The 26330-nt window shown below is 50.2% G+C and overlaps 1 protein-coding gene across 2 annotated transcripts in view; it reads left to right on the forward strand.

Annotated features, from left to right (window-relative positions):
- The window catches only part of EPHB2 (EPH receptor B2), a gene marked incomplete at its 5' end in the record, with an annotated part of 129835 nt that extends 121782 nt beyond the window's left edge, over positions 1 to 8053 (forward strand). For both annotated transcript variants that reach the window (XM_082295693.1, XM_082295694.1), the window contains 3 exons: positions 3324 to 3517; positions 4343 to 4498; positions 7806 to 8053. In XM_082295693.1, the coding sequence (XP_082151819.1) occupies positions 3324 to 3517; positions 4343 to 4498; positions 7806 to 7914 (459 nt within the window). In that variant the 3' untranslated portion in view covers positions 7915 to 8053. The remainder of the gene's footprint in view (positions 1 to 3323; positions 3518 to 4342; positions 4499 to 7805) is intronic.
- Between the last annotated feature and the right edge of the window lie 18277 nt (positions 8054 to 26330).

Raw genomic sequence — 26330 nt, forward strand, 5'->3', positions numbered from 1 at the left:
TGCACTTCTTGCTCCCCGGGATCCAGCAGTTTCCCTGCCTCCCTGCAAGGATGGCCCGTGGCTGCAGTCCCTGCCCTCAGCACAGCAAGGCCGTTCCTATTCCCCCTGCTCCTCTTGGCCTGGAACCTGGGGCTCAGAGCCCGCCTGGCTGGTGGCAGTGAGTGCTGTGAGGATGCTGCACCTGCACGTGTGTGTCAGAAGGGCTCTTTTAACACTGTCTCTCAGAAGTGCTGCCCTTCCTCCCCTCATGAGCACTCAGGATGTAACGCCAAGCTCCTGGGTGGACCCTTGGGACACAGAAAGCTCGTCCTGGCTCTTGCAGCCCTGCTCATGGCAGTATCTGCCTGGCTTCCAGTGTGTCCCAGAGCAGCCTCTGGGCAGTCCCTTGGAAGCCTTCAGACATCCATCTCCACCATCCTGCAGGCTCCTAAGGCCTTGCCTTAGAGGGAGAGAGTGAGAGCCAAGCTTCCTCCTGCCTCCTGTCCCTCCTCCTGTCCCTGTGAAAGATCAGACGTTTTCCATCTCAGTAGATCTCCATCCATGCCACATCAGGTTTCTCCAGAGTGGGATGGTTTCCTCCCTAATGCCTGGTGGGAAATTTATGAGCATGAATTCCTAAGCCTGGAGCAGGTTGATGATGCCTTAGAACCTTTGGCTGATCACAGCCTTGCCCCAGCCCCTGCCACACCAGGAAAATGTTTCCATCAGTTCTTTGAGGCAGAGGGATGGGACTTAGGGGTCTGCCCTTCTCAGCAAGGACAATTCCCTTCCTGCTAAGCCTTCGTTGTCACCTCAGTTTCAAGCATGTCCTGCACCAGATGTCCCTGTACCTTCCCCTCCCTTGTCCTTCTCCTGGAGCTCTTCCCTCGCTGTTTCTCCTGCCACAGCGGCGGTGCAGCGGCAGCCGCGGTCGCTGTGCCGGGATGGCAGAGCTGGGCCTGTGCCCTGGCACCTCCCGCTGCGCGTCGCTGTCCCCAGCCCCTGCTGCCCCTTTCCCTGCCGCGGGACACGACGGCCCAGAAGCTGTCACCACTTAAGCACAGCTGGTCCTGCTGCGGAGGAGCGTGGCGGATACTGAGGGCAGATTACCCTCCTGACCCTGGGGTGTGAGCGCCTGGGGCGGCTGCTGGGAGAGGACACGGAGAGAGCTGGGGCTGGGGCTGCCTCTGCGATGTGGCTGATGGCAGCGGGACTGGCTGGGAACAGCTCAGCCTGGGCAGAGATGAGTGCTTGGCGCTTGTGTGGTGCTGGTCCCCACCTACGCCTCCCCTGCCGCTGTCCTGGGCAGACCTGACACCCTGGGAGCTGAGCTGGGGCTCAGCACCCCTTGGGAGGATCCCTGAGCTGCACAAAGCACATCAGGAGCCATGGAATCATTGAGGCTGGAAAAGGCTCCGAGATCGTTGAATCCAACCATCAACCCAGCTCTGCCACGTTCACCCTAAACATGTCCCAAGTGCCACATCCACACACCTTTTGAAGCCTTCCAGGGATGGTGACTCCGCCACTTCCTTGCACAGCCTGTTTCAATGCTTGACAGCACTTTCCATGAAGAAATGTTCCCTACCATCCAATCTAAACCTTCCCTGGTGCAACTTGAGGCCGTTTACTCTAGTCCTGCCACTTGTTACCTGGAAGAAGAGACTAACCCTCCCCAGCTCCACCCTCCTGTCGGTGATTTGTAGACGAGTTGCCTCTGGTCAGACCTTCACAGGCCCCGTGGGGCACCACCGTGTCCAGCCAACGCAGCAGAGCTGGGGAAGGACTTTTCCATCTGGCAGCTTCTGGCAGCAGCAGTGCCAGCCCCGTGTCTGAGGTCAGCCTGCCCAGCACCTTGGCCACGCATGACTGCAGCACCTCCCAATCCATTCCCTGCCAGGAGCCACAGGCCATCTCAAACCCTGCCAGATGCCCCACCTCACACTTGGGGTTGTTTGGCATGGATCAGCCACCAGCCCTTCCCTGCTTCTCTCCTATTCCCATTCCCAGTAATTTTCTCTGTGGTCTCCCTGCTCAACAATATATCCACCACCACAAGTATGTCTAGTCCTTCTGCAGGATGTGGGCACAGCCCTGGGGAATCCCACCAGGAAGATCTCTGTCCTTGGAATTGTGCAAGACATGGCTGGACAAAGCCATGGCAGCCTTGATCCCATGGTGAGAATAGCCAGAGACATCAAGGTCCTTCCTTGGGATCCCTGAGGGAGGTCCTGTCACTCTTCCTCCCCTTCTCCATCATTCCCATGGAGAGTTGCTCATTTCGAGATCTGCTCCTGCTTTCTGCAGTGTCCTCAGTTCTGGTTTTTGTCCATCCTTCTGGGTTCCATTGCCATGCACAAGCCCATCTCTGGTGTCCAAGGCTCCTTCTGCTCGTCCTTCAGTTCCTGTGCTGTGCACGGCCAAGGAGGCAGGAGAACCCTGCCTGCACATGCCTCTGTTGGAGGAACAGATGTTCCTGGAAGAAGTGGAGCAGCTCCATCCTCCTTTGTCACCCAGGAGAGGATGGAGGGCTGCAGAGTGGCAGGGAGGTGGAGTTCCCCTTGAAGAAGATCCTCCAGCCCTTGTTCCACTGGACACTGCAAGACCAGACGTTTTCCCGGATTGTGTGGAGCAGTAAGGAGGGACCAGAGCCTTCTTGGATGAGCCTGGAGCTGCAATGGGGCTTAAGCAAGCTGTGCTGCAGCCCTTCTGTGCACACTGCAGCCAAGTTCTCCTGGGCCTGGCTCTGCTGACTGGGGTCTGAGTCCTCCCCATGGTGTTCTGCACTTGCACAGCACTGCAGGAAGATCCAGCTGTTTCTGCTGACTGAGCACACCCAGCCCATGGCACAGCCCCGTCACCTGGACGAGCTGGTTTGTGTCAGGAGCAGAAAACACCACTGGAGGATGGAAAACACAGGGACAGGTTCCCTGTCTGTAACTCCCCCCTTCTCTGGATGGGGATGTTCTCCCAGCAAGCTGTTGTGCTGTGGCCTGTCGGGAAGTGCGATCCCTTCCCTCTGACTCCCCTGCCTGGAGCTGTGGGATCACACGTCCTGTCAGGGCAGCAGGAACACTCCTTTCCCCAGATCAGGAGGCTGATCATGACAATGAGCCAGCCAGGCCGGATGGCTGAGCAAGGCTGGTGTCACCTCCCAGGACACCTCACCTGACCTGCTGAGGGCTGGAGGTTACCGTGTGAGCTGGGGGTGAGATGGGAAGGCAGCGGTGAGTACAGGCTGCAGGATCGGTCGTGTCAGTCACCCTCAGGATCCAAGAAAAGGCACATTATGAATGAAATAGGTTTTATCACAGCTGTATTGATGCCTCTTTCTCCTCCTGCAGGTGATAAATGCCATTGAGCAGGACTATCGACTGCCACCACCCATGGACTGCCCAAATGCCCTTCACCAGCTGATGCTTGACTGTTGGCAGAAGGATCGAAACCACAGGCCCAAATTTGGGCAGATTGTCAACACCTTGGATAAAATGATCCGAAATCCGAACAGCCTGAAAGCCATGGCACCTCTCTCCTCTGGGTATGTGTCTCTGTCCTCCTCATGTCCTTTGGCTCCTCTGAACAGGTCTGGTGTCCTCTGGGTCCTGGTGGCACCATCCCTGCACCTCTCAGGAGCTACTTTAGAGCTTGGCCCATGTTTGATCCCTTATAGGGAGGGCATTGAAAGATCACAGAATCACAGTGTGGGGTGGAAGAGACCTCAAAGCCCATCTCATTCCACCCCCTGCCATGGGCAGGGACACCTTCCACTGTCCCAGGTTGCTCCAAGCCCTGTCCAGCCTGGCCTTGGACACTGCCAGGCTTGGGACATCCACAGAGCAGGGATACAGATGTCAGGGTCCCTCTCCTTGGATAGCTCTGGTGAGCACAGGCAGCTCATGGACAGTCCACTCTGCACACAGAGGAGCACCTTGGCTTCATGGACATGGGGATGCTGGAGCAGTGGGATTGTCCTGGTATTCCAGTCCCACTGCACTGGAAGCAGATAAAGCCCCGTGAGGCAGTGTGGAGTTTCCCTGGGCTGGCTGGGATGCACGAGCTTGTGGGAAGCACTGGTCTTGTTATGAGAACGAGCTTTCTCCCCTTGTGCAGCCAGGATTTAAAGCTGCATCCCATCATCTCTGATGGCTCCTGCCTCCCCTGCATGAACTGCTCCAGAAAGGCTTCCGTGCTGCTCTGCACAGTCCCTCCCTCGGCAGGACAGTGGTTTCTGGGTGGAATTCCACCATACAGTGCAGTGCCTGCACCGTGACTGATGCTGATCCAGGTCCTCCAGCTGCTGGAGGGCTCAGGAACAGTTGTGCTTGCAGCTCTTGGTCTGTCATTGCCCATTTTTGTGTTTCAGGATGAACCTCCCCCTCCTTGACCGCACAATCCCAGATTACACCAGCTTCAACACTGTGGATGAGTGGCTGGATGCCATCAAGATGAGCCAGTACAAGGAGAGCTTTGCCAGTGCTGGTTTCACCACCTTTGATGTAGTATCTCAGATGACTGTAGAGTAAGTGCCCAGGCTTTGAGTCCCAAAGCACAAGGGAAAGTCCCAGCAGTTTTGCAGCAATTGGTATTGAATTCGATTTTATTTTCATACGATGTAGTTTTACTTTTATAGAATTGTTGCTTTGTGGAGCCACTTCTAATCTATTCAGTCTCCAGACCATGTGTCTGTCACTCTGCACCTGCAGAATTCCTCTCCCCACTGCCACATTGTGAAAATGAACACCCCCCAAGGGTGTCCAAACCCCCACACAGAAAAAATGGAGATTTCAGGCCAGCATCAGACAATTCTCCAGAGCACTTCTGAACTCTGCAGTCCTCTTGGATGGCTGATGTACTGATAGAGACAAGCATGGTGCAAAGTTCTGCCTAAGAAAGGCAGAATCACAGAGTGCTCACAGAGTGGTCACAGTTAAAAGGCTCCACTGGAGGTCATCCAGTCCAACCTTTCTGCTCAAGCTGGGTCTTCTAGAGCTCTTCACTCAGGGTTATGTCTGTGGGAAGAGATTTCACCCCCTCTCTGGGCACACAGTAAAGAAGTTCTTCCTCATGTTCAGGTGGATCTTTCAGGTAGACTGCTGATTCTTTGTCTTTCACTGTGAGAGGACTATACCAGCAAGAATATAAACACTGATTGTTTAAATCCCGTTTGCATTAAACTAACATCAAAATGTTGCGACAACATTAAGGAAAGAGAGAAACAGCAATAGGAAACTTAAAATCTCCCCTCAGAATGCAATTAACCTGCTGGTCACCTTCTCCTCTATGGACTGTCAGAAGGAAACTTTCCAGTATTTATGTCATGGCAACATAAGCATTTTTTCTTTCTTCCTTGTCATATATCAAGATCCAAACAGATTTCTGGTGATACTGAGCTGTTGAGTTCATTCTTGTTTTAAAAAAGACCTTGGCATCGATTTCTTCCCATTGCCTCTCATGCCATTGCTCTGCCACATCGAGCAGAGCCCAGCTCCAGCCTCAGGCACATCCCCTCACACACCTTGCTAAGATCCCCTTGTGGGGGGTGGTTTCCAGTTTGTGCTGCATCCACAAATCATCCTGCAGTGACAAATTTTTAGCAAGTTCTTCGGAGAAAGCAGGCAGCTGAAATGCCACTTCTGGTGGGTTTTGAAATCCCTTGGGGCTGGCTGGGGCTTTGATGCCTCTGCTGAAAGATTTGTGGCTGGCTGCAGGTATCTGTAGAAACCCTCCATCTGCACGGGCTACAATGCCTCTGAGCCTGGTGGCCAGAGAGGTTTTTGGATCATCCAGATCTTAAATGTACCAGTGAGTCAGAATCCATTCATTCAAACAGCCACTGTGACCTTCTCTGGCTTTTTGTTCTTATTTGCTGCTGGGAAGTTCCCATGGCAGTTCTGACTTTTTTGGGACATCTGTGGTACAATCCCAAGGCCCTGGGGAGGATTTTGGCACAGTATTTGCTGTGTTTATACAACAGAAAGAGAGAGAGTCCACAAAATCTGAAGGGCAGGGAAGAACTTCGACCACAGAGAGGTATCAGACCACAGCCCAGCCCTGCCTGGATTCTGCTATATGCAATATCTGACAGCAAGCAGGATGCAGACAGTCCAGCTAATGCTGGCTGTTCTTTCACAGACATCCTCCCTTAAATGCCACTTCTCCCAGTCCCTTACCATGGCCCTCAAGCCCTCTGCAAGAGCCTTCACCACAATTCCAAGGGCATCCTCAGCTCACGTCCCACCAGTTTTGGCAAACTTCCATTCCGCATTCCTCACCTGCTTGGCTGGATGTAAAATAGAGAGGACAGTCCAAATCCTTTTTCCTTGGAAAATTGTGGTGTAACAGGACTTGACACCACCCCCGATGTTCACTGGCCTTTGCAGAAGTTGAAAGGAATGTCAGTGCAGCTGCTGGTTTGTCCAAATTCGGAGAGCCAGCAAAGTGTGAATGTTTCCTGAAAACTGATTCAGTTCACCAAATCCACATGGTCTCAACAGTGACCTGCTGGGAGGGGCTCTCACTGCTTTGTCTGCAGCCTCAGACACCTGGCACACCAAATTGTCTTTCGAGAATCACAGAACCATTCGAGTTGGAAGGGACCTGAAAGCTCATCTTAAAGCCATGGGCAGGGACACCTCCCACTGTCCCAGCTGCTCCAAGCCCCGTCCAGCCTGGCCTTGGACACTGCCAGGGATCCAGGGGCAGCCACAGCTGCTCTGGGCAACCTGGGCCAGAGCCTCCCCACCCTCTGAGCAAAGAATTCCTTCCCAATATCCAATCAAATATTTAATGTCCAGGGAAAAGCTTGGAATCCCAGGCTCGTGCAGAGCCACAGTCTTACTCTGGTTTACAGACACGAGTGAAGAATTTTTAGCACCCTTTGGAGCTTCTCTTTACCCTTCTTTACCCAATAACCTCCACTCTACACACAGCAAAGGTTTTGCCACTCTTCCCCTTAAAAGTCTGCTCCTAACACTCGAGGACAGAAGGCACCTGAAATTCCTTCCAGTCAGGTATGGGTCATGTGGCCTCCCATCCCCTGATGGGAAGAGGAAAATCTGAAGATTTCGTGAATGAGTTTTGTCCACCAAGGGGGAGATGAGAGCAAGCTCAGCTGGAGACACGGATAGGACCAGTTTAGAGCCACAGTCATGCTCTTGGCATGACCTTTATTTCTCTCAGATGTCTGAATCTATGAAAAATAGAAGCTGTCCAAAACTGAGATTGCCATGATTTAACAAAAGGGTAAGTGCAAAAATTGATCACTTCATGGTCTTAGCAGCAAAAAGAAAAAGCATCAAGAACAGCATCATCTGCATATGGAGGGTCAGATCCACGCTGAGGAGGGGCAGGACAGCCCTGTCCTGTGACTCCAGGGGTGGAAAAAACGGGTTAGTGTGTCACAAAGTGAAAGAGCATCCAAAATCCAAAACAGTACAAGGGTAAAAAATTTAAGACAAATTGACTCACAAGCAGAGAGCAGAGCCTGTGGCATTTGCTTTCACACTCTCTGTTGAGGCTCAGGACTCTGAGGGTGCTGCAGGTAGGTGGGAAGTGCAAACATTGGATCATAAGCAAGAAAAAGTGAAAGAGTAGAGGTTTCACAGGGCTTGCATCTGTTTGTTGCATTCATGGAAGAAATCTGTGGATGCTTCAGCTCCCTACTGTTCTCATGGACTCCTGGAATCAGGGAGTCATAGAACCACAGAATCACAGAATGGTTTGGGTTGAAAGGGACTTTAAGGATAATTTTAAATATGATTTGTGATCTTGTTCTGCTGTGAGAAAGTATCTCCTGATATTTGTGTTTGTTTCCTTTCCTCCCCAAGGGACATTCTGCGAGTCGGGGTCACTTTAGCAGGACACCAGAAGAAAATTCTGAACAGTATCCAGGTGATGAGAGCACAGATGAACCAAATCCAGTCTGTGGAGGTTTGATAGCTGCCTGTCCTCCCACTCCTCCTCCTCGAGGCCCTGCTCCCCTTTGCCCCTGTATGTCCAAGCTCCAGTTCCTGAGTGTTCTGCATGGACCAGAGACAGGCAGCTGCTCTGAGGATCACGGCAGCAGAAGGGAACACCCTGTCCTCAACAATGAGAAGTCGCCAAGAGCTTCTAGAATTTAAGCAATGGAAAAAGGGAACAAAAAAAAAAAAAAAAAAGGACAACTATTTTGGGAAAAAAAAAAAACGAACTACGAAATATTTTTAAATAATAATAAAGCAATTGCATTCTTGAAAAGGGCTCCAAGGCCAATGGGAGTCTCCAAAGGAAGAGAAAAAAGCAGCTTCATGTTTCCTCTTGCACAAGGCTGCTGCAGCTGGGCCCAGGCACCTCTGGAGCAGTGGGACTTCTCCAGGAGGAGGAATGCAAGGAAAGGCCCCGAGAAGCACATCTCTTCCTCCCGTGGGCTCTGGGAACGCCGTGAGCTAGGCCCTTCCCCAGAGCCCCTGCGAGCAGATCAAACGGGGAGAGCTGAAGCTCTTTGGTGCTGTGGAACCAAGTGCATCTCAGAAACTGATGGACTTCTTCAAAAGCTGAAGATTTTTTTTTTTTTTAAAAAAAAAACAAAAACAAAAACACAACAAATAAACTAAGACTAGAGGAGGCTGTTTCCGACAAATGAGAAGGAATCTGTAACGCCTGGGGGGGTGGGGATGGGGAAAACCAATCCTTTTTACATCTCTTATTTTCTCTTGTCATGGAACAGTTTTGTGAGTGACAGTTTCCTAAGGGTCCGTCCATCCACCCTCCAATGGCATCGTGTCTCATACATATCATTGCTCAAGACTTTTAGTGATGTCCTTTCTAGATGCCAATGATCTTTTCCCAGAAGACTTCCCAAGTACAGTATGTAGTAGTTTTTGATTACAAATGCTGACGTGTACCTTTATTTTTCGGTTGTCATTGTTGGGAGATTTGTCCTTTTACATTGTTTTGTTAACACCAGTTTGTGAGTTTGGGGTTGGAAATTTTCGGTTGTTTGGGGGTTTGGTTTTTTTAATGAAAAAGAAATGACATCTCCAAGCATCATATCATCCAAGAACTTAGATCCCTTCCCTGGGGAAGGAAAAACTGCAGCTTATTGACCATATGCCAGGAGAAAAAGGTTTTTTATATGCACATTTCCTCCCGTTTGCTTATTTGTTCTTTCCAATTGGTCGTGGCACGACAGATGTTTGTGGCTCTCGGGGTTCCAGGTGTTGGCCAAGGCGAAATGGCCACCAGCTCAACTCGGGGATGAGCAGCATCACGAGGGGGTTGGGAGGGAAGGAAGGGAGGGTGGATGGGTTTTGTGAGGGAATGATGACTCCACAGCTGGCTGTCAGAGCCCTTTGGAAATGTCTGGCTGCTGAGGAAGGCGTTGGATTGGTGCAGGGAGCACGGAGAGGCAGGGCAAGCCCAGTCCTCTCAGAGGAGCTCGTGGCGCAGCATTTTGGAGTGAGGGTTGTGTTATCTCCAGGTGGGGATGGGCCCCTGCAGGTGCCAGGCTGTGCAGGTGGGCTCTGTGCCTCAGGGACCCCGTCCCTTCGCTGGATGATGCGCTGGGGGCTCTGAGGCAGCTTCAGGCTCAGCCCCTCACCTCGAAGAGAGCCTGGGACAGCAAAAACTCCAATCCCAGCTGTCCAGAGGCAAAATGCTGTGGCTGCAGCTGAATGATCAATCAGCAGGTTTCTAAATAACTGAAATAAATTCTTTAGTTGCTGACCAGGTCTGTGGGATGTGTAAATGCCACCAGCCGAGCGCAGGGAGGTGCAGGTGGGAGTCAGGTTGTTCTCCCTGCCCAGCACCACCTTGCATCCTTTGAAACGTTCCACACGTGGCATTTTCCCACCCATGTCCTGGCCATGGCCTCAGGACTGGTGTTTACAAGCCCTTGTCTGCCACTGCCATGTCATTCCTGGGATCCTTCTCTTGTTTTTGGCAGCAAGGAGTGTCGAAGGCACGTTCACTGCGAGCTGCCTGGCTGTATTTTCCAGGAGCTGAATCCAAGGGGAAGTGTGTCTGCTGTGGATGAAAATCCCGAGCTGTCTAGACCTCTGTGGCCAGACATCATCTCCCCAGACTGCTTGTAAAATATGAGGCCATTTTTAAAATACTTTCAGCATTTTCTACTGCCAGACCAGATCCAGCAACAAAGCCCTTGCGAGTGGCATCAGAGCAGTCCCTACAAGCGAGACTTCCTTCTCTCCTGAGCTCTTGCCTGTCCCAGGGTTTGGTGCTCCAGCAACAGGGGCTTTCACTGGAGGAATTGTCCTCCAGCCCCTCTTCATCCAAAATCCCCGGTGCAGTGTTGTGTTTGTGTGCAGCCCAGCCCTGGGTGGGCAGCCCTGGGCACGCCTGTAGTGATGGGAACACGGCAGGAGGTGTGTGCTGGGTGCCAGGGCTCAGTGCCCACAGGGCTCAGTGCCCACAGGGCACGGTGCCCCTGTGGCAGCCCCAGCATCGCCCCGCATGGCTGGCAGGTGGCACAGAGTGGTGCAGAGAGAGGGGCAGTGGGCATGGAGTGTGCAGGTGGCCTGGATGGGTCAGCTCTCAGCCCTAAATCCAGCCTGGTTTAGCCTGTGTGTCCAGAGGGACACTGGGAATGCCTTTGCATCCAAAAAGCACCTGCTCCTGGTCAGGTGGTGGGCTCAGCTGTGAAAGGACATCAAAAATCACTGGAGCTGACTAAACCACAGGAAGTGTTTGCAGAGGGCACACAGGGAAACCGGGAGCTCCCAGGTGTGCCTGGTCCCTGTGTGGTGTGGGAGCCTCCCCGGGTGCGTCTGTCCCACGTGGTGGCCGCTGTGCTCTGGCAGGGAGCGGTTGTCCTTGTGTCCCAAAGGCACGTGAAGCTGTCTGGCAGCAGCGCAGGGTGAGGGCAGGATGCTGCTGTGCCAACTGTCCAGCCACAGCCAGCAGTGGCCCTGTGCCCCAGAGCTCTGCCAGGAGAGCTCTGCCTACAAAACTCACCAGCAGATTCCCGTGGGGCAGCCATGTGGAAGGAGCACATGATGCCCCTCAGTTGTCCTCCCCAGACAATTCCTGACTGTTCTCTGCCGTCCCTTACATTCCTGCAGACACTAAGGAGAAGCAATGCCCAGGCAGCATCCCTTCAGAGCCACCCAGGCCTTGGAAGGGCACTTCAGGTCTTCTTCATTTGGAGACGTTTGGTCTCAATGCACTGAATCTCCTCGCTGGCTGCTTCAGACACATCTACCTGCCAGACCCAGCGCACTGTGAAGGACAGGTCCCAGTGCCACAGCCCCCAGAGCTGTGGCAGCCGTCTGCAGGACAGAGAAAGCACATCCTTGTCTCCTCTTCTGACCAAAAATCACATGGTGGTGGTACTAAAAGTAACACCTTCCCATCTGTTTATTCCAGACATGGCTGTGACATCTGCGTTTGCCTGTGTAGGACTAATGGAGAGCTGGACTAAAATAGACATGGTTCAGAAAACACTGCAGTTTTCTGCATCCCTCAGCTCTCCTGGGAGCACGAGGAACCGAGTTCCCGTCAAGTGCTTTGGTTGTAAACGCCTCTGGCACACGCTGCAGAGTGAGGGCAGAGGCACTGCAATGACAATGACATATTTATTTCATGGGTCTCCAATGTACTGCTACGAGATGGGAGTCTAGTGGAAAACTCGGCGTGTTCCAAGGGGAAAAGGCACTTGCTAACATTGACACTGTGAAATGCTGTTGTGCATGTGCATGTGTGCATGTGTGGGTACTTAACAAAAATCATCACATGGAGATTTTCAGGCAGCTCATTGCTATTTTCACATTTCCCCTCTACCTTTCAAGCTACCTCCCAGCCCTTCCCTTCTCCAGTTCCCATCTCCTGCTGAGGGTCTCCCTGTGGATGGCATTCGGTGGGAATGCTGAGCAGGTTGGAAGTTCTCAGTTGGTTGGACAGTGATAAGTTCAAATCTCGCAGAGCATCACAGGGCAGAGCAGAGGAAACAAAGCATATGTGGATAGTAAAGAGTTAAAATATACTTTGTGGGTCATTTCCAGCTGTTCCCACCAGCCCATTCACTGGAATTGCAGCCCAGGGCTGTGAAGGAAAAAGGAAAACACAAACCTGTGAGATGCAGCACTGCCGTGAGGAACCACTTGTCCTTGTGGCTGTGGGGACACAAAACAGGGCCCTGTGAGCTGCACGTCCCCTCCCTGAAGGATCTGCTCTGCTCCCCAGCGAACCCTCAGAACTGCCTTTCATGAATTAGTGGAGATTTGTGCTTTTCAGCAGCTGAGGAGCGTCTCCTCTCCATAGTATCCTCACTGCCGAGCAGTAGCTTTCAAAGGCATCGATCCGTGCTTGGGGCTTCCATGTGATGCAGGTAAACGTGGCTGTCCCGGGGTTTCCCACTGCTGCAGTGCTGCTTCAGTGCTCTAATCCCAGTGTGGGCTGTGATCCATCCCATGGCTCCACTGCAGCTGTACCGCAGGGTCAGCTCGGGGCATCACACCAGGGTGAGGGAGAGCCGTGAGCAGGGCAGGGCAGGGCAGGGCAGGGCAGGGCAGGGAGGAGCAGGGGACACGGCAGAGCTTCATCCTTGTGAGCTCTGTCTGCCAGATCAGCCACACAGGGACTGTTGGCTCCTGTCATCCCCTTGCCCAGAGCAGGATCCTGCCCTCTTCGCTGGCTGCTTGAGCACTACCTTGAGCAGCTCCCTCCTGGCCCGGCCTGAGCTGAGCTGAGGAGAGGGACCTTCATCAGTGTCAGCTGCTGGCTGGACTGCAGGGCTTTTCCCACACTCCCCAAAGCCGTTCCTGGAATTTGGGTTAAAGGAAAGGTTCTTTCCCAGGAATCATCACCCAGGCTGCAGATTAGCAGTGGCCTGTAGAGAGAACCTCTTGGAGGGTTTGAGCAGCTGAGGAAACTTCTTGTTATATTTTCCTGGCTGATTTATATTAATCCTGGAGTCAGGGCTTGAACTCTGCTGCATCGTTAACAGTTGTATCCTCTGATGATGCAATAAATCTGGGACTGCCTTGGATGTACAAATCCAGAGTACTGGAAGTGTCACTGCTGTCTGGTTTGGTTTAGTGGAGTTCATTGTTTTAATGTAAATCATCTTCCTTCCTGCATGTCTAACTAGAGGCTGATTTAATGTAGGTCTTTTTCCATCCTCAAAAATGTTACATATTTGCAAGTTCTTCACGTACAGGATTCAACTTTTTTTTTATCTACAGTCACGTTTTGGCCTTTTTTATTTAAACTTGTTCAGGATGGCTTTGCTTCTTTGAATTCTTTGCCCTTCACAAAGACAGGACGCAACCTTGGCCTGTGTTTGTTTCCATATGTGTTTCAATCTTCCACTGCTCTCCTAGAAAACTCGCTGCACCTTCCAAATGTTTCCTGGAATTTTCCTCCTTGATGTCCCTCTGTTATTCCTGCCAACTCCACTGACAAATGTTATTTGCAGAAATTTGGGACTGGAAGCAAGAAGTCCTCTCTCCCCACAAATCTTTTCCTGAATCTGCATTCCTGCTGTCTTACAACTGATTCAGCAGTATCTCACCCTTTTTTCTTCTTTTTGAATTCTGCAAGAAATTCCTCTGTGAGCTCTGCAGGAGTGCAGCAGCAGTGCCACTCTGTCTCGCTGTCTGATTCCCCTGGGACACCCCGGTGCCCCCCTTGCCATCCCTGCAAACAAACCACAAGGCTCTGCCTTGCGTGCCTCATTTTTTGTCAGGAGCCCCGTTTTGCCTTCATGAAAAAAAGAACAGCAAACACTTGGTTGATCCATTTCCATCTCTTTCGTTCCAGTAAACTTCAGGAGTTTTTCACTTGCCTCAACTGTAGCTTCTACCTCTGGGGTCAGTCTGGAGCTCTCGCACAGATTTCGTGCCATATCCTTTGGTTGTGCCAACCAAGTCTGGGAGGGAAGGATTAAATTTTGTCTTTAAGAGCCAAACAGCTGTGTTAGGATAAACTGATGGAAGGGGTTCAAGCAGGAGTCCTGTCCATGGCAGGGGGTTGGAACGAGATGATCTTTAAGGTCCTTTCCAACCCAAACCATCCCAGGATTCCATGAGGACTGGGGGAAGCACGTTACTCTGCCTGAGGATGAAGCTGATGGTCAGATCCCCCTTTCCCCAAATTACCTTTGGTCTGCACTTCCAGCTCACTGACTCCAGGCCGAGTGGGCTGGGCTGGGAGATGGAGGTTGATAAAATCACCAGCCTGGGACAGATGGTGTGGCAAAGCCACAGCCTGGCTTGGCCTTTGCTGGTGGAGAATAAATGTGAAATCTCTGATTGCTATCAAATGTTGGCATTCAGGAGCCTTCACACAAGGTCACGAGCCAGTGAATTTTTGATGTGCTGGCTCTGCAAATGCTGGCAATGCTTTTGTTCTCCTCCGCTCAAAAGGGATGCACAGAAATGGAGAAATAAATATACAGATAGGTGCAGCCAGATCGGGGCTTCTGGAACAGCCAGAAGTCTGTGGGAGGTATAAAAGATAAATAGGTTTTGATTCTTGGTTCTGGCAGGGGCAAACCACAACGATAAAAATTTCATGCCCTTAAATCAGGAAAGATGTGAGAAAGGTGAGAAGGCAGCAGTCACTATTTCTGACAGTAATAGCTCGAAGGCAGGGGAAGCAGAATATTCCTTGGCACAAAGCACAGTGATCAGAGGGTGGAACTCATGGCCGGAACACGGATACCCAGCATTAGATGGATTGGTAAGAAAAGGAGGAATGACTTTAAGCTGAAGGAGGGTAAGTTTAGATTGGATTTTAGGAAGAAATTCTTCCCTGTGAGAGTAGGGAGGCACAGGTTGCCCAGAGCAGCTGTGGCTGCTCCTGGATCCCTGGCAGTGTCCAAGGCCAGGTTGGACGAGGCTTGGAGCAGCCTGGGACAGTGGAAGGTGCCCCTGCCCATGGCAGGGGGTGCAATGGGATGGGCTTTAAGGTTCTTTCCAACCCAAACCATTCAGGGATTCAAAAGGTGACCGGACAAACTTTTGAAACAATAATCTCCTTGACACAAAAATACCTCTTCCAGTTTTTCTGGGTCATGGATGCCCGTGGGCCCAGGGTGTACAACAGGATTCCTGCAGAAATTCTTTTATGCTGTCGTATTCTTGGGACTGACACATTCTACATCTCTTGAAGGCCCAAACACTCCATCAAGCATCATTGATTTTCCATTTTCACTCTTTCTGGGGAAGGATTTCAGTGTGGAGCCAGAGGGCTTCCCATGTCAGAGGCTTCCTCCTCCCAGTTCCTTGTGTATCCCAAGGCATCCCTGGGGCTCAGAGCTGCAGTGGGACACCAGTGCCTCAAACAGCTGGAAAAGCACAAAAAGGGAGATTGACTGGGTGATCTGTCGTGTGTTGGATGTGGAAGCTCTCTGTGGAAGCATTCTTACCTCAAACCTCCTTTCATGACCAAGAGGACCTTAGGAGGGCTGGGTGGGAGAGCTCCCTGTCCTTCCCTTCCTCTGCTCTGGGGTGGTTTCTGACAGTGAGATTTGTCCCTCTGCGTTGGCTGGCTCAGCCCTGGGACCTGCTGGTTGTTTGGGAATCTGGCCAGGAGTCCAAATGAACCCGTCAGAGCTGCCTCAAGGGTGAAAATGCAGGAAAGGAGACTGGGACAAGCTTCTAAAATGGGCAGAAAGCTCTTGGTGCAATGGAGTAATTCAGGGCTGGACTGGGGGAGTGCAGGGAAATCCCAGAGGGGCCCCAGAGCAGGCACTGAGTGTTGGGGGCTCCAGGACAAGATCCAGGCAGGGATTAAGTGCAAGGTTTGGTTTTGAGTGCTGGCCCAGCTCTGAAGATGAATTTGTTGTTTATGTCCTGGGGACAACTTAGATCCAGACATTAAAACCCTTCTGTTGCTCGGTCTGCCTTGATGGCACAAGTGAAAAGCTCTCTGGTGCAGGCAGGGATTTGTGTCCCTCTGCAGAACAGCCCAGCAGTGTGGGAGAAGGGCCAGGCTGGAGCTGAAGGATCCCTGACTGTGTATTCCTGGCCTGGTGAGCTGTAGGGGACCTGGGAAGGGACACTTTTGGTGGTCTCTGATGGTTCTTTTTTCCTCTGAAAATCCTGGCTTCTGTGTCTAGGATCCCAGGAGCACTGGGATCATAGGAAAATCCCAGCTTTATTGAAGGACAGTCCAACCCTCATGTGAGGCAGCCAAGTTTCAGGGCTGTGGGTTTCATGTTGGCCAGCCCAGCTCCCAGTGACCACTGTGTCCATTCCCACCCTACCTGAGTACCTCCCAGTCTGTCCTAGAGCCCAGCCCAGGCTTTCTACAGGACTGAGGTACAGGGAAATAAAGTTCAGATTGCAGGAGTTCCCAAAATCCTGCAGGGTTCTGGAGTGAGGACTTGCTTGGGGCAAGGCTGTCAGGTGTGGCTGGGTCCCTCAGGTCTGCAGAAGCACTGACCATCCATCCTTCAAGCTCCAGAGTTTTCTTTCAAGCTGTTCAACAGTGGAGGGAAGTGAGGCAGCCCATGAGGGAAGGATCAGCCATGGGCAGAGGGACAGACACATGTGGTCATCCATGTCTCATCCAACAGTGGGATCTGAGCAGTGAAAAGCCTGGTTTGAGCAGGGGGGGAAGGAAAGACTCCTTGGAGGGTGAGGCAGTTGGAGACACTAAGCAGGAGCTGCAGTCTGTGGATGCTCTGACAAGGACAGCAGTCCCTGGAGCCCGGCTGTGGGCGTCACCCAGGTGCTCCTGCCCGAGTCCTGCCTTCGCTTCTCCCCTCCTCGTGATGGTCCTCCAAGACCCCACATCACAGCACATCCCCTGCATCCTGCTGGAGCTGGAGGGGGAGAAATCAATGATCAGAGATGGGAGCTTGCACCTGCTTCTTCTTTTGTGGATCCATAGCCCCTGCACTGGAGGAGCTTTCTGTTGGGTGCCCCCCAGCAGTGACTTCTCCATCCCCTTTTCAGCCTGTGACTCTTGCACCCTTTTCTTTGTCATCGCTTGGCCTCCACCTTCAGCTCTCTCTCTCTCTCTCTGCTGTTTCTCTGCCCTCTGTCCCCTCCCCAGCACGGAAGGGCTGGATGGTTTGTTCAGGTTTGGGCCATCACCAGGAATTCCCTTCCTTGGAGCTGGCTCAGCACGCTTCTGCAGGGAACCTGTGCTTAGCTACATCTCTTCCCGTGAAAAAAGTCCCCTTTGCCTCCCTTTCTTTCTGGAAACATCCACCTCACGTCACAGATCTTCCTGGATGAAGCAGTAGGAAGTTGTGTGAAAGCAGGTCTGGCCTGTCAGGATCCCTGTGGGATAGTTCAGGAAAAGGATCCAACCCTGCCTCTTGCCACAGGTGAACGAGCACTTCCATCGGCGTGAGGACACGATTTGTATTTCCAGGTTTGCTTTGGAAAGGCTTTGCTGACCTTGTGTCCCTCGCTGCCGTGCTCGTTGGATTGCGTGTGAACTCTACCCAGGGAGTGCTTTGAGGCCCTGGTTTAAGCTTGGGGAGCCTGGGGGTGCTCCAGCACCTGAAGCCAGAGCTGAGGTGTCACAGTTCTTGATGGATAAATGAGCCTGGTGCTTCCAAGCACATCCCAAATAAAGGCATGACCCCTCTCACTTCCCCAAGCCGTGGTCTGAGAGCGTTGGGGAGCAGGACTCAGGAGTCTGGGAGCTCAGAGAGCCCCTGGGGTGCAGGACAGGTGAGCTTGGGAGCTCAGAGATCTCATCTCAGGATGAGCCGGGCACAGGTATCCAAACCTCCCTCCTGTGCCATCATCTACCCATGGGCTTCTGAGGAACTGAAGAGCCAACGTCCATGCTCCATCCCAAAAGACTCCTTGCAGGGAAGATCTTTTCCTAGCTCAGACACTAAGTCCCAGGAAGGTCCCAGAGGGAAGGGAGGGTGACAGTGAGGTGGCAGGTTATAGTGAGGTAGGGGAGGAAGTGTGGCAGGGAATTCTCTTGTCCATCAGGGCACTGGTTCCTGTGACCTGCTCATGGGGTCCTCCCACAGGACGTGGTGTGGCAGCATCTGCTGGAAAATGTCCTTCCCTGGAAGATTTGTGGAGAAGCTGCCAATGTCACAGGGAAGGTTTGCAGGGACAGGAGGCTTTGCCGGGCTCTGACCTCATGGTCACGGCTCTGGCAGGAGCTGGAGAATGGGATGGGGAAATGGGGTGAGTCCTTCAGCACCCAAAAACAAGGGTGTCGAGTCAGCACTGTGTCCTGTCCTCCCCTGCCACCAGTCCCGGGATGCATCAGCTGGGCTCCAGGGTGTCCCCAGCCCTGGGTTCCTGCTCTTCCCGTGTGTTGGCCGTGATCCTGTGGACAACAGAACACTTTTCATGACAGTATTTGTATTTTTTTTAATTGTGAATGGGGAGATCGTGTGCAGGTCCTTGTTACACAGGGATGTGTCTTCCATTCAGCCCAGGGCTTCCCTGGCTTTGTCAGATGTCTTTCGATGTTACTGAGAAAAAAAGAATAAATAAATAAATCAGATGTATTTATAAAGGAAACAGAAACCTGCTGCTCCAATGCCTTTGTAGGAGTATTTTTAACAAAACATTTTTTCAAAATAAATGTGAATTGTAAAGTTTGAAGCATTTGCTTGTGGCTTTCCTTTCTAGGTGCTTTGTCCAACTTTTCTGCTTCCCAGTAATCCTGCTTGGTGGTAAATATGAAGGTAAAGAAACAAGAGGGATATTGATTTCTTAAAAAGGGGGAATGCCCAGAGCTTGTTTAGTGCCTGGTAAACAGATACCATTGTTACCCTCCTTAAACCGTTTAGTCTGAATAATTGACAAGTGTAGCAATAAATCATCCACTCTGTTTGCCACTAACTTGTTCTTTAGTTAAAATACTCTGCAAATTTATATGTGCACGTGTTTGAGTATTTTAGCTTAGATTTTCCTTTTCTTCATTATTCATGGAGGTGTCAATGCCCGATGGATTGACAAGCAGTTGTAAGGAGGAGAAGGAAATTCAAGGCATTTCAGTGTCTGAGCAACCATCCTCCAGCTTGAACCCCATGTTGGGAGTAAATCACAGCTGTTCTCATGTTTTCATGGGAATCTTGTTCCCTTGACAATCCTGTGTGTAAAAACTAAAAAACAACAAAAAAAAAAACAACAACAACAACAACAAAAAAGGGAAATCACATATGTGAAGGATTATTGTCAATCAGTGAAAGGATCAAGTCCTATGGAAATGAATTTGATTTTATTTTAATTACTATCCACAAATTCTTCTCTGCAATGATCTTTCCACCCCAAAAGAGCCCCCATCGAGAGAACAAGGTGTAGCTCAGATGATTGATATAAATAATGCAGTGAACAGTCTGCACAGACCATTGGCTGTCATAATCCAACATTCAGCTGCAATAAAGAGTTCGACTCATAAGAACAGAACATCAATAATTTAGTTCATAGTCACAGATCTGGTCTGGTTCTGTCACCCTCCTACTTCTTTTCCAAAGGAAAGAGGAATTTTTGCGTGGATTTGTCAGGAGAAGCTCGGGTTTGATGTTTGTAACCAAGGCAAATATTTCTGCAGCCATAAGACACTTCAGTGCAGCTGGAGCTGGGGTGCAGGAGCTGGGAGTGCTCCTGGATCTTTGGGTCAGGGCCTGAACCTGCCAGCTCCGAGTTCTGCTCAGGATCAGCCCACACAGCCCTGAAATGTCAGCAGGAAAGATGGATGGGAAGCCTTGGACAGAAACCAGTGAGCCCAGCGAGGCTTTTACGGGGCTGTGAAGCAGCCCCAGTCCTTCTGGCACCACACAGCGGGGCATAGGTTTTCCTTTTTCATGGGGTCCTGGAAAGGCCCTAAAGGTGCCTCTGGAGGGAGGGAGCCTTGTTTCCTTCAGGGACAGCTCTTCCCAAGAGCCCTTGGTGAGCAGCAAGGGGTACAAGTCACAGGAGCAGGAGGACTGGAAAAAAAGGATCCCTGAGAGGGACCAGGTCATTCTGACCTGTAGGGAAGTGGATGCAGCTGGTGTTCACCCACCCCGACACTGGCCCTTGAGCCCACAAGCAGAACAAGCACAGAAGAGGGTCTAGGAAGGCAGCAAAGGCATTAATTGCCTCAAATTAGATTAAAGCTCCCCTCCCGCCCTATTGGTCACTTCAGACTATGAGGGAAGAGTGTTGTCTTCGTCTGGGGTGATGCCTTTTCCTGGTCTTAAAATCAAGAGTCAGACACAGTTAGAAGGGAAAAAGGGATTTTATCTTGGTATTTATTTTAAGGATCCTTAGGTGCACACATCCAGGTCATATGCACTGAGATGCACCCCGCCCAGTCTGCCCCCCAAAGATCGGGTATAACATTATAGGTGTTACTAATTAGCACATCTATCACAGATTCCCCAATGAGAGGCTCGAGTGAGCCCCCCTCCCCAAGGAGCCTTCCCCTGGATGGTTCTATCTTGGTTTACAGAATGTGTTCTGGAGAGGACCTTGGGCTCTGGGGCACACTGATCCTTAGCTACGAAGCTTCTAAAATATTTCGTCTCTCAGCTTGACAAACAAGTTCAAGAATGTAGGGGAAAAGCACTGAGAATACAGAAGTTGTAAAAAGGTATAACAGGGGTATAAAAGAAAAGGCAAAAAATCTTCATGGCATCAGGGTAAGACCTGATCTCTGCTGGAAACCTATTGAACAGCTGATGGGGCAAGGATCAGCTCCCAGGGACTTCTTTGGGCACACCTGAAACCCTTCCCAAGGAAGCCAGATACTCAGCAATAGTGGTGCCAGGTTGGCCTGGGGCAGGCAGCTCCCTCTGCCTCTCCTGTTGGACCATGAGCCCTCTCAGCTCCCCATTTCCCCTCCGGGCCCTGCGTGAGCCTCAGGTCACTCCCTCTCCCCAGGTGTCTTTGTAATGTCCAGTGCTGCGAGGCCCTGGGCACCTTCCTCCGTCTGCACCAAGTGTAGGAGGAACCTGCAAACAATTCAGGGAGGCTCCTGAGCCCAGAACCGTGTGACCAGCCTGAGAGAGGTGACACTTTGAAGGACATTCTGGGAGGGGGAACACTTGTACTCGAGGCTGGTTAATAAAAAAGAGCAATGGGTCTCTCATTTAGCTGTAGGCAAAATGTGTGGCACAGAGATCAAGGAGGGTTTGGACAAAGTTCTCGGGCACAGGGTGGGATCACTGAGGTGTCCTGGGCAGAATCAGGAGTTGGGCTCCATGATCCTTGTGGGTCTGTTCCAGCTCGGAATGTTCCACGCTTCCATGGTTCTGTGGCGCTGGAGAGGGGATTTGCTGCTGTCCAAACGTGAAGCTGGTCTTGCCTGGCTGTTTCCAGACTGCTTCCTTGCTCTTAGAGCAAACCATTAAAAAGGAATCTCAGCTGGATGGGTCTGATGTAAAAACTTGAACTTCCCAGGCTGTAAACTTTTCCTTTCCTGATCCTGGAAGGGAAGGTGGCAGTACAGTGCTGTTCTGGCCCCTACCATCCCTGCTTTAAAAACCAGCTGGTGCCAACAGCAGCCCCAAATCCCCCCCAGGCTTCTCTGCTACACCCCAGGAAGATGCAGCAGTGAGTGCTGAGTAGTTGAGAATTCCCTCCCATCGCACTGATGCAAGTCAGGCAGAACTCAGTGGGAATCAATGGAAAAACACTGAGGGGAAACTGCTGTGTAATCAGAATCTATCCTGGGAGTGGAGGGCTGAAATTTCCAGAAGTTATAGAGACCTAAAGAGTGAATTTGAAGGAGATCCAGCTCAGCAATCCCTGCCTGAAACCCACTTGTGGGCTCAGGCCCCAGAGGGCTAAATCCTGACCCCCAAAACAGCATAGTCTTTTAAGCACCTGCACTTCTGCTCCAGGAGAGCCTTGATCTGCTGGACTTCAGCTCCACCCAGTACGAAGCCTGGTGGGCAGGGACTCATTGATGGGGTCAGTTTTACCTTTCATAATCAAGTCCACCCTGAGGGTCAGCCTTCAGCTTGGAATGGTTTCCCTGTACTCCTGACCGAGTTCATCTTCCCAGTCACGGGGACCTGGGGATGTCTTTGCTTTCACCTGCAACGCCAGCCCTGAGCCCTCGGTGTGTCTTGGTATTTGTGCTGAGATGTGGTTCACGGTATCACAGAATAATCACGGAATCAGAGAATCCCAGAATGGTTTGGGTAGGAGGGGACCTCAAAGCCCCCCTTGTTCTCACCCTCTGCCATGGGCAGGGGCACCTTCCACTGTCCCAGGCTGCTCCAAGCCCTGTCCAGCCTGGCCTTGGACACTGCCAGGGATCCAGGGGCAGCCACAGCTGCTCTGGGCACCTCTCTCAGTGTTTTACCACCTCTGTAGTTCCCTGAAAAGATCCCAGCAATACTCCTGGTGGGTTTCCCAGGCCCCTGTGCCACAACTGCTGTGGTTGATGCTCTCTGTGATATCAGTTCCTGCCAGGTCAAGGTTTTCACAGCCTCGTTCAGGGTCCTCTCTGTGCATAAGGAAGTGTGGGAGGTCAGTTCCATTTTGGAACTGCTGGCTCTGAAGTTACACCAATATCTGCAGTTCTGGGTAGCAGAAACAATTTCTCCCTTGCTGGCAGACGCATCATCCTGACTGAATATTTTATGTTTGCTTACCCATTTCACTCCTGTGGGTTTGTATGGAATATTTCTCTCTGATTTCATGTCAGCATTCCTTTAATTTACTGCTGAAAGTAACAATTCCTGTGTTGTTTGGCTGATAAATATCCTTTCTGGTGTGTTTGTGTCTTACACTGCCTTAGACCTTGCATGAAATTTTAATTTCTCTTTGCTTAGCTCTGGGTTTGCTTTCTCCCTCGGCACAATGCAGAGAAGTCTTTGTAGCTCTGCTCATTCACAGAGCATTGATGTCAACTTCCCATGCAATTTCCTGCTTGTTTGTGTGCCTCTGCCTGGTTTTTTTCCCTTATCTGGTGCTAGTCAGAGCTGTAAAAAAAATATGTCTGGCTTTTTGGAATGTGCTGGTGTCATAAATGTATAAAATCTGATATTTTGAGGCAGTGCTTCTATTGTGTTTCCTTTCCTTGGCTTTTTCTGGTCTGCAGACTCCTGTATAACAGTTGACTTTCCAGTGATTATTAGATACAAGGCATTTTTCTTAAGGCATTTTATCCATTGTCTGCACTGCTCCTTCTTTGCATATTTATCTCCCCTCTTGTATATTTTCTCATTTGCTTTTTGCAGTTTTGACACTTTTTTGCTGGCTCGAATCCCAGAATGGTTTGGGTTGGAAGGGACCTTAAAGATCACCCAGTGCCACCCCCTGCCATGGGCAGGGACACCTTCCACTGTCCCAGGCTGCTCCAAGCCCCTCCAACCTGGCCTTGGGCACTGCCAGGGATCCAGGGGCAGCCACAGCTGCTCTGGGCACCCTGTGCCAGGGCCTCCCCTCCCTCACAGGGAGCAATTCCTTCCTAACACCCAATATTTTCATGTTTTCTCCAGTTCACTCTGGGTCTGCTCCACTTCATCTTGTGCTTACCAGCCTTGGTCATCCCTCCTCCACGAAGAGAAGTCAGTGAGAGCCTCGGTTCTTCTCATCAAGGCCTTGCTTGTTCTCATCAAGGCTTTTTTATCCTTTTTGCTTTGCTTTCAGGGCATTCAGCAGCCAAACCAAATACAAGGAGCCTCTTGGCTCATTGTTGGGCCAGTTCCACCAAGAGCTCACCCTTTTCATGATGTTCTTGCTCAGGGACAGACCAAGTGCACATGAATTTCCTACAACCTCCAGCGGCTTTGGGAGCTGTAACTCCTTTCCAATGCACTTTTAGTGGCAAAACACGATGAAAGCTTTGACTCTTCAGGTCTTCCCAGGCACATTTGCAAGGGACTCTGCCATTTCCCTGTGTTGAATGTGAATTCCTATATGATCCCAGGCATCCCAGTACTGTGAGACACACGGGAGTGGGAATGGGGAGCAAGGACTGAGCTGCTGCTGCACCCACAGGACTTGTCCTCCATCCAGGATGCTCAGCCAAAGGCTGCCTCAGTGTGTTTCTGGTGGAATAGCAAAAGGACCCTGGAAGTGATAAATACATCTCGCCAGCCATAAGTTCTCGGCCTCTTGGGCTGACAGAGAAGCAGAAGAAACCCTCAGGGAAAAGCCATCCCTCGTCCATGTTATCCCATTGTTCAGAGAGCTCAGAGGGATGGTGGAAGGAGCCCCAGGTCCGACCTCCTCCCACAGCAGAGACCTGGGGCTTTGTGCAGGTCAGTCTGAGAACCCCAATGGGGTCATCCCCCCTCTTTGGGGCTGCAGCTCCCCCTCGGAAAAGACCCTTTCCCAACTCCAACTGGAGCCTCTGAGGCGTCATTCCTTGGCCACCAGCCTTCAGAAGGAGACAAATGTCTTTCTTTAGAGGGACTCAAATGAAGAATTGTAGTGTTCTATCAACCTTCTTCCTTCCACACTTTCACTGACCGTTAGCACTGAATTTGGACTTTTTTCCTTGGTTTTTTTGGGTTTTTTTTTGGTTTTTTTTTAATTCCTAGCCAAGCTGTTTCACAGTTCTGACTATTATTCATTTCATTTTCTGTTCTATCAAACTGCTTTTTGCCATTGTTGATATATATTTATTTTAGTAAGAATTTTAATGGTGTTGCTTTGCATTCTCCTCTCCTTTATGCCATGTTTTGTTTAACATTTTAATATCTAAATAAGGTTCTTTCTTGTGATTTAATGGAAAATCCATCAAAGTATGAAATGCAGCTCAGCTTAAGTGAAGATCCAGGCTCACTACACGCACAGTAAAATCAAACCACAGCTCTTTGGAATTGTTGATAAAAATCAATTAAAAGTGTATTTCAGGTCAATCTAATATATATAAACTGCCAGGATGAGATAACATAGATAATAGGATGTTGTGAAACTCGATTAATCAGATCAGGCCACATATACGAAAGTGTCACGTTTATGCTGGTTAGTACATTATTCATGAGAATTTATGGAGCTGGGAATGCTCTCAATGGGAAGATTTGCAGAGAGGGAAATAAATGCAGTGTCAGTAGTCATGCAGCGGAAAGGGAATAATCAATTGTTCATTTACCAAATCAAGGGGAGAGGGCAGAATGCTCAAATCAAAATGAAATAATTTTTTTTTGGCTGTGTTTTGTTGGTTTTGTTAAATAAAATAAAATAAAAAAATAAAACCACGCAAGCGATCTCTGAGGAATTTAATGAGGCTGAAAATGACCCTTTTTGGTTCCACAAATTCATGTATTCCACAAATAAGAGTGAAATAAAATATGAATTCCAAGTGTCATTTCTTCTTCTTGTTTTCCAAATGGAAATGTCTTACAGGTGTTATTCTGAACCAAAGGTAAGATCATTTCATGTGGAAATGTCATAAGTCAGTGGTCTGGCTGGTCAGGCAGATGATTCTCTGTGCAATGGTCAGAGGAGGATTGGTTGGACTTCAAAAAAATCCCATTTCTTCTGGTTGAAAAGATTTGCCACACAACACGATTTTTTTTGCTAATTTCCATCCCTCCTGAACTCTTCCTTTTTCCTTTGCAAACCTGTTACTAGCAGCAAATCTGGACACATATGGATGTGTGTGCTGGGGGTGTGTCAATAATTGCATTTACTGAGTGCAGCCAGCCCCCATCCTGCACCCCCAGCCCGTGGTTCTGGGCAACGCTTGGGGGAAACAAAGGATGAATTTGCCATTAGAAAAAAAAAGGCAACGGGAATTTATAGAGAATAAATAATGTCATAGATCCCAGGATGGTGTAGAAAATGGCAGTGGATTATTACAAAGAAAACATGCTCCGAACCCTGGTAACAGCCAGCGAGTCCCAGAGAGCTGGGGCGAGACAATAAATCCACATGGACAGCACAGCCTGCTGGAGTGACAATGGCAGGAGGGAGTAAATATGGGAAGCCCTTTTGTTCAGATTAAAATCTCCTTTTTATATCTATTTATGGGGGAGGGGGGAAAGAGGAGGAAGATTAAACAATAACTAATTTCTTTCACTGGAAAGATGTAAACTTAGTTCATTTTTCACTGGTACATGGAAAGAAACTTTGTGTTTGCACTTGGTTTTCAATAAACAAAAGATGTCTAAAATACCTGAAGATAGGAAATAATTATTTGTATATATTTCTGTTTTTTTTCTGCTGCCTTGGTGTCTGGAGGAGATGCTGCTCTGACTTCATTTCCTCCCTAACTTAAGTTCTGAAACTTTTCAAAACACCTAAAAAGGTGTGCCATTCTGTATCACTCAGAAAGAAGCTGGTTTTCCCTCTTGGAAATCTCCTGCTCACTTGTTTTGCCACTCCCAATCAGATATAATGCTTTAAGATGTCTTGCTTTTTATATCAAAATATTAAGTTTATTCAAAGCTCTGTGTCCCCTTTCTCACGCCTTGTGCTGTACATCTCTGACCAAGTTCAGCATCTCCATTTTGGTACTTTGTTTGTTGAATATCT

This window comes from Coloeus monedula (genome assembly GCF_965178545.1).
Source record: "Coloeus monedula genome assembly, chromosome: 22".
NCBI lineage: Eukaryota > Metazoa > Chordata > Aves > Passeriformes > Corvidae > Coloeus > Coloeus monedula.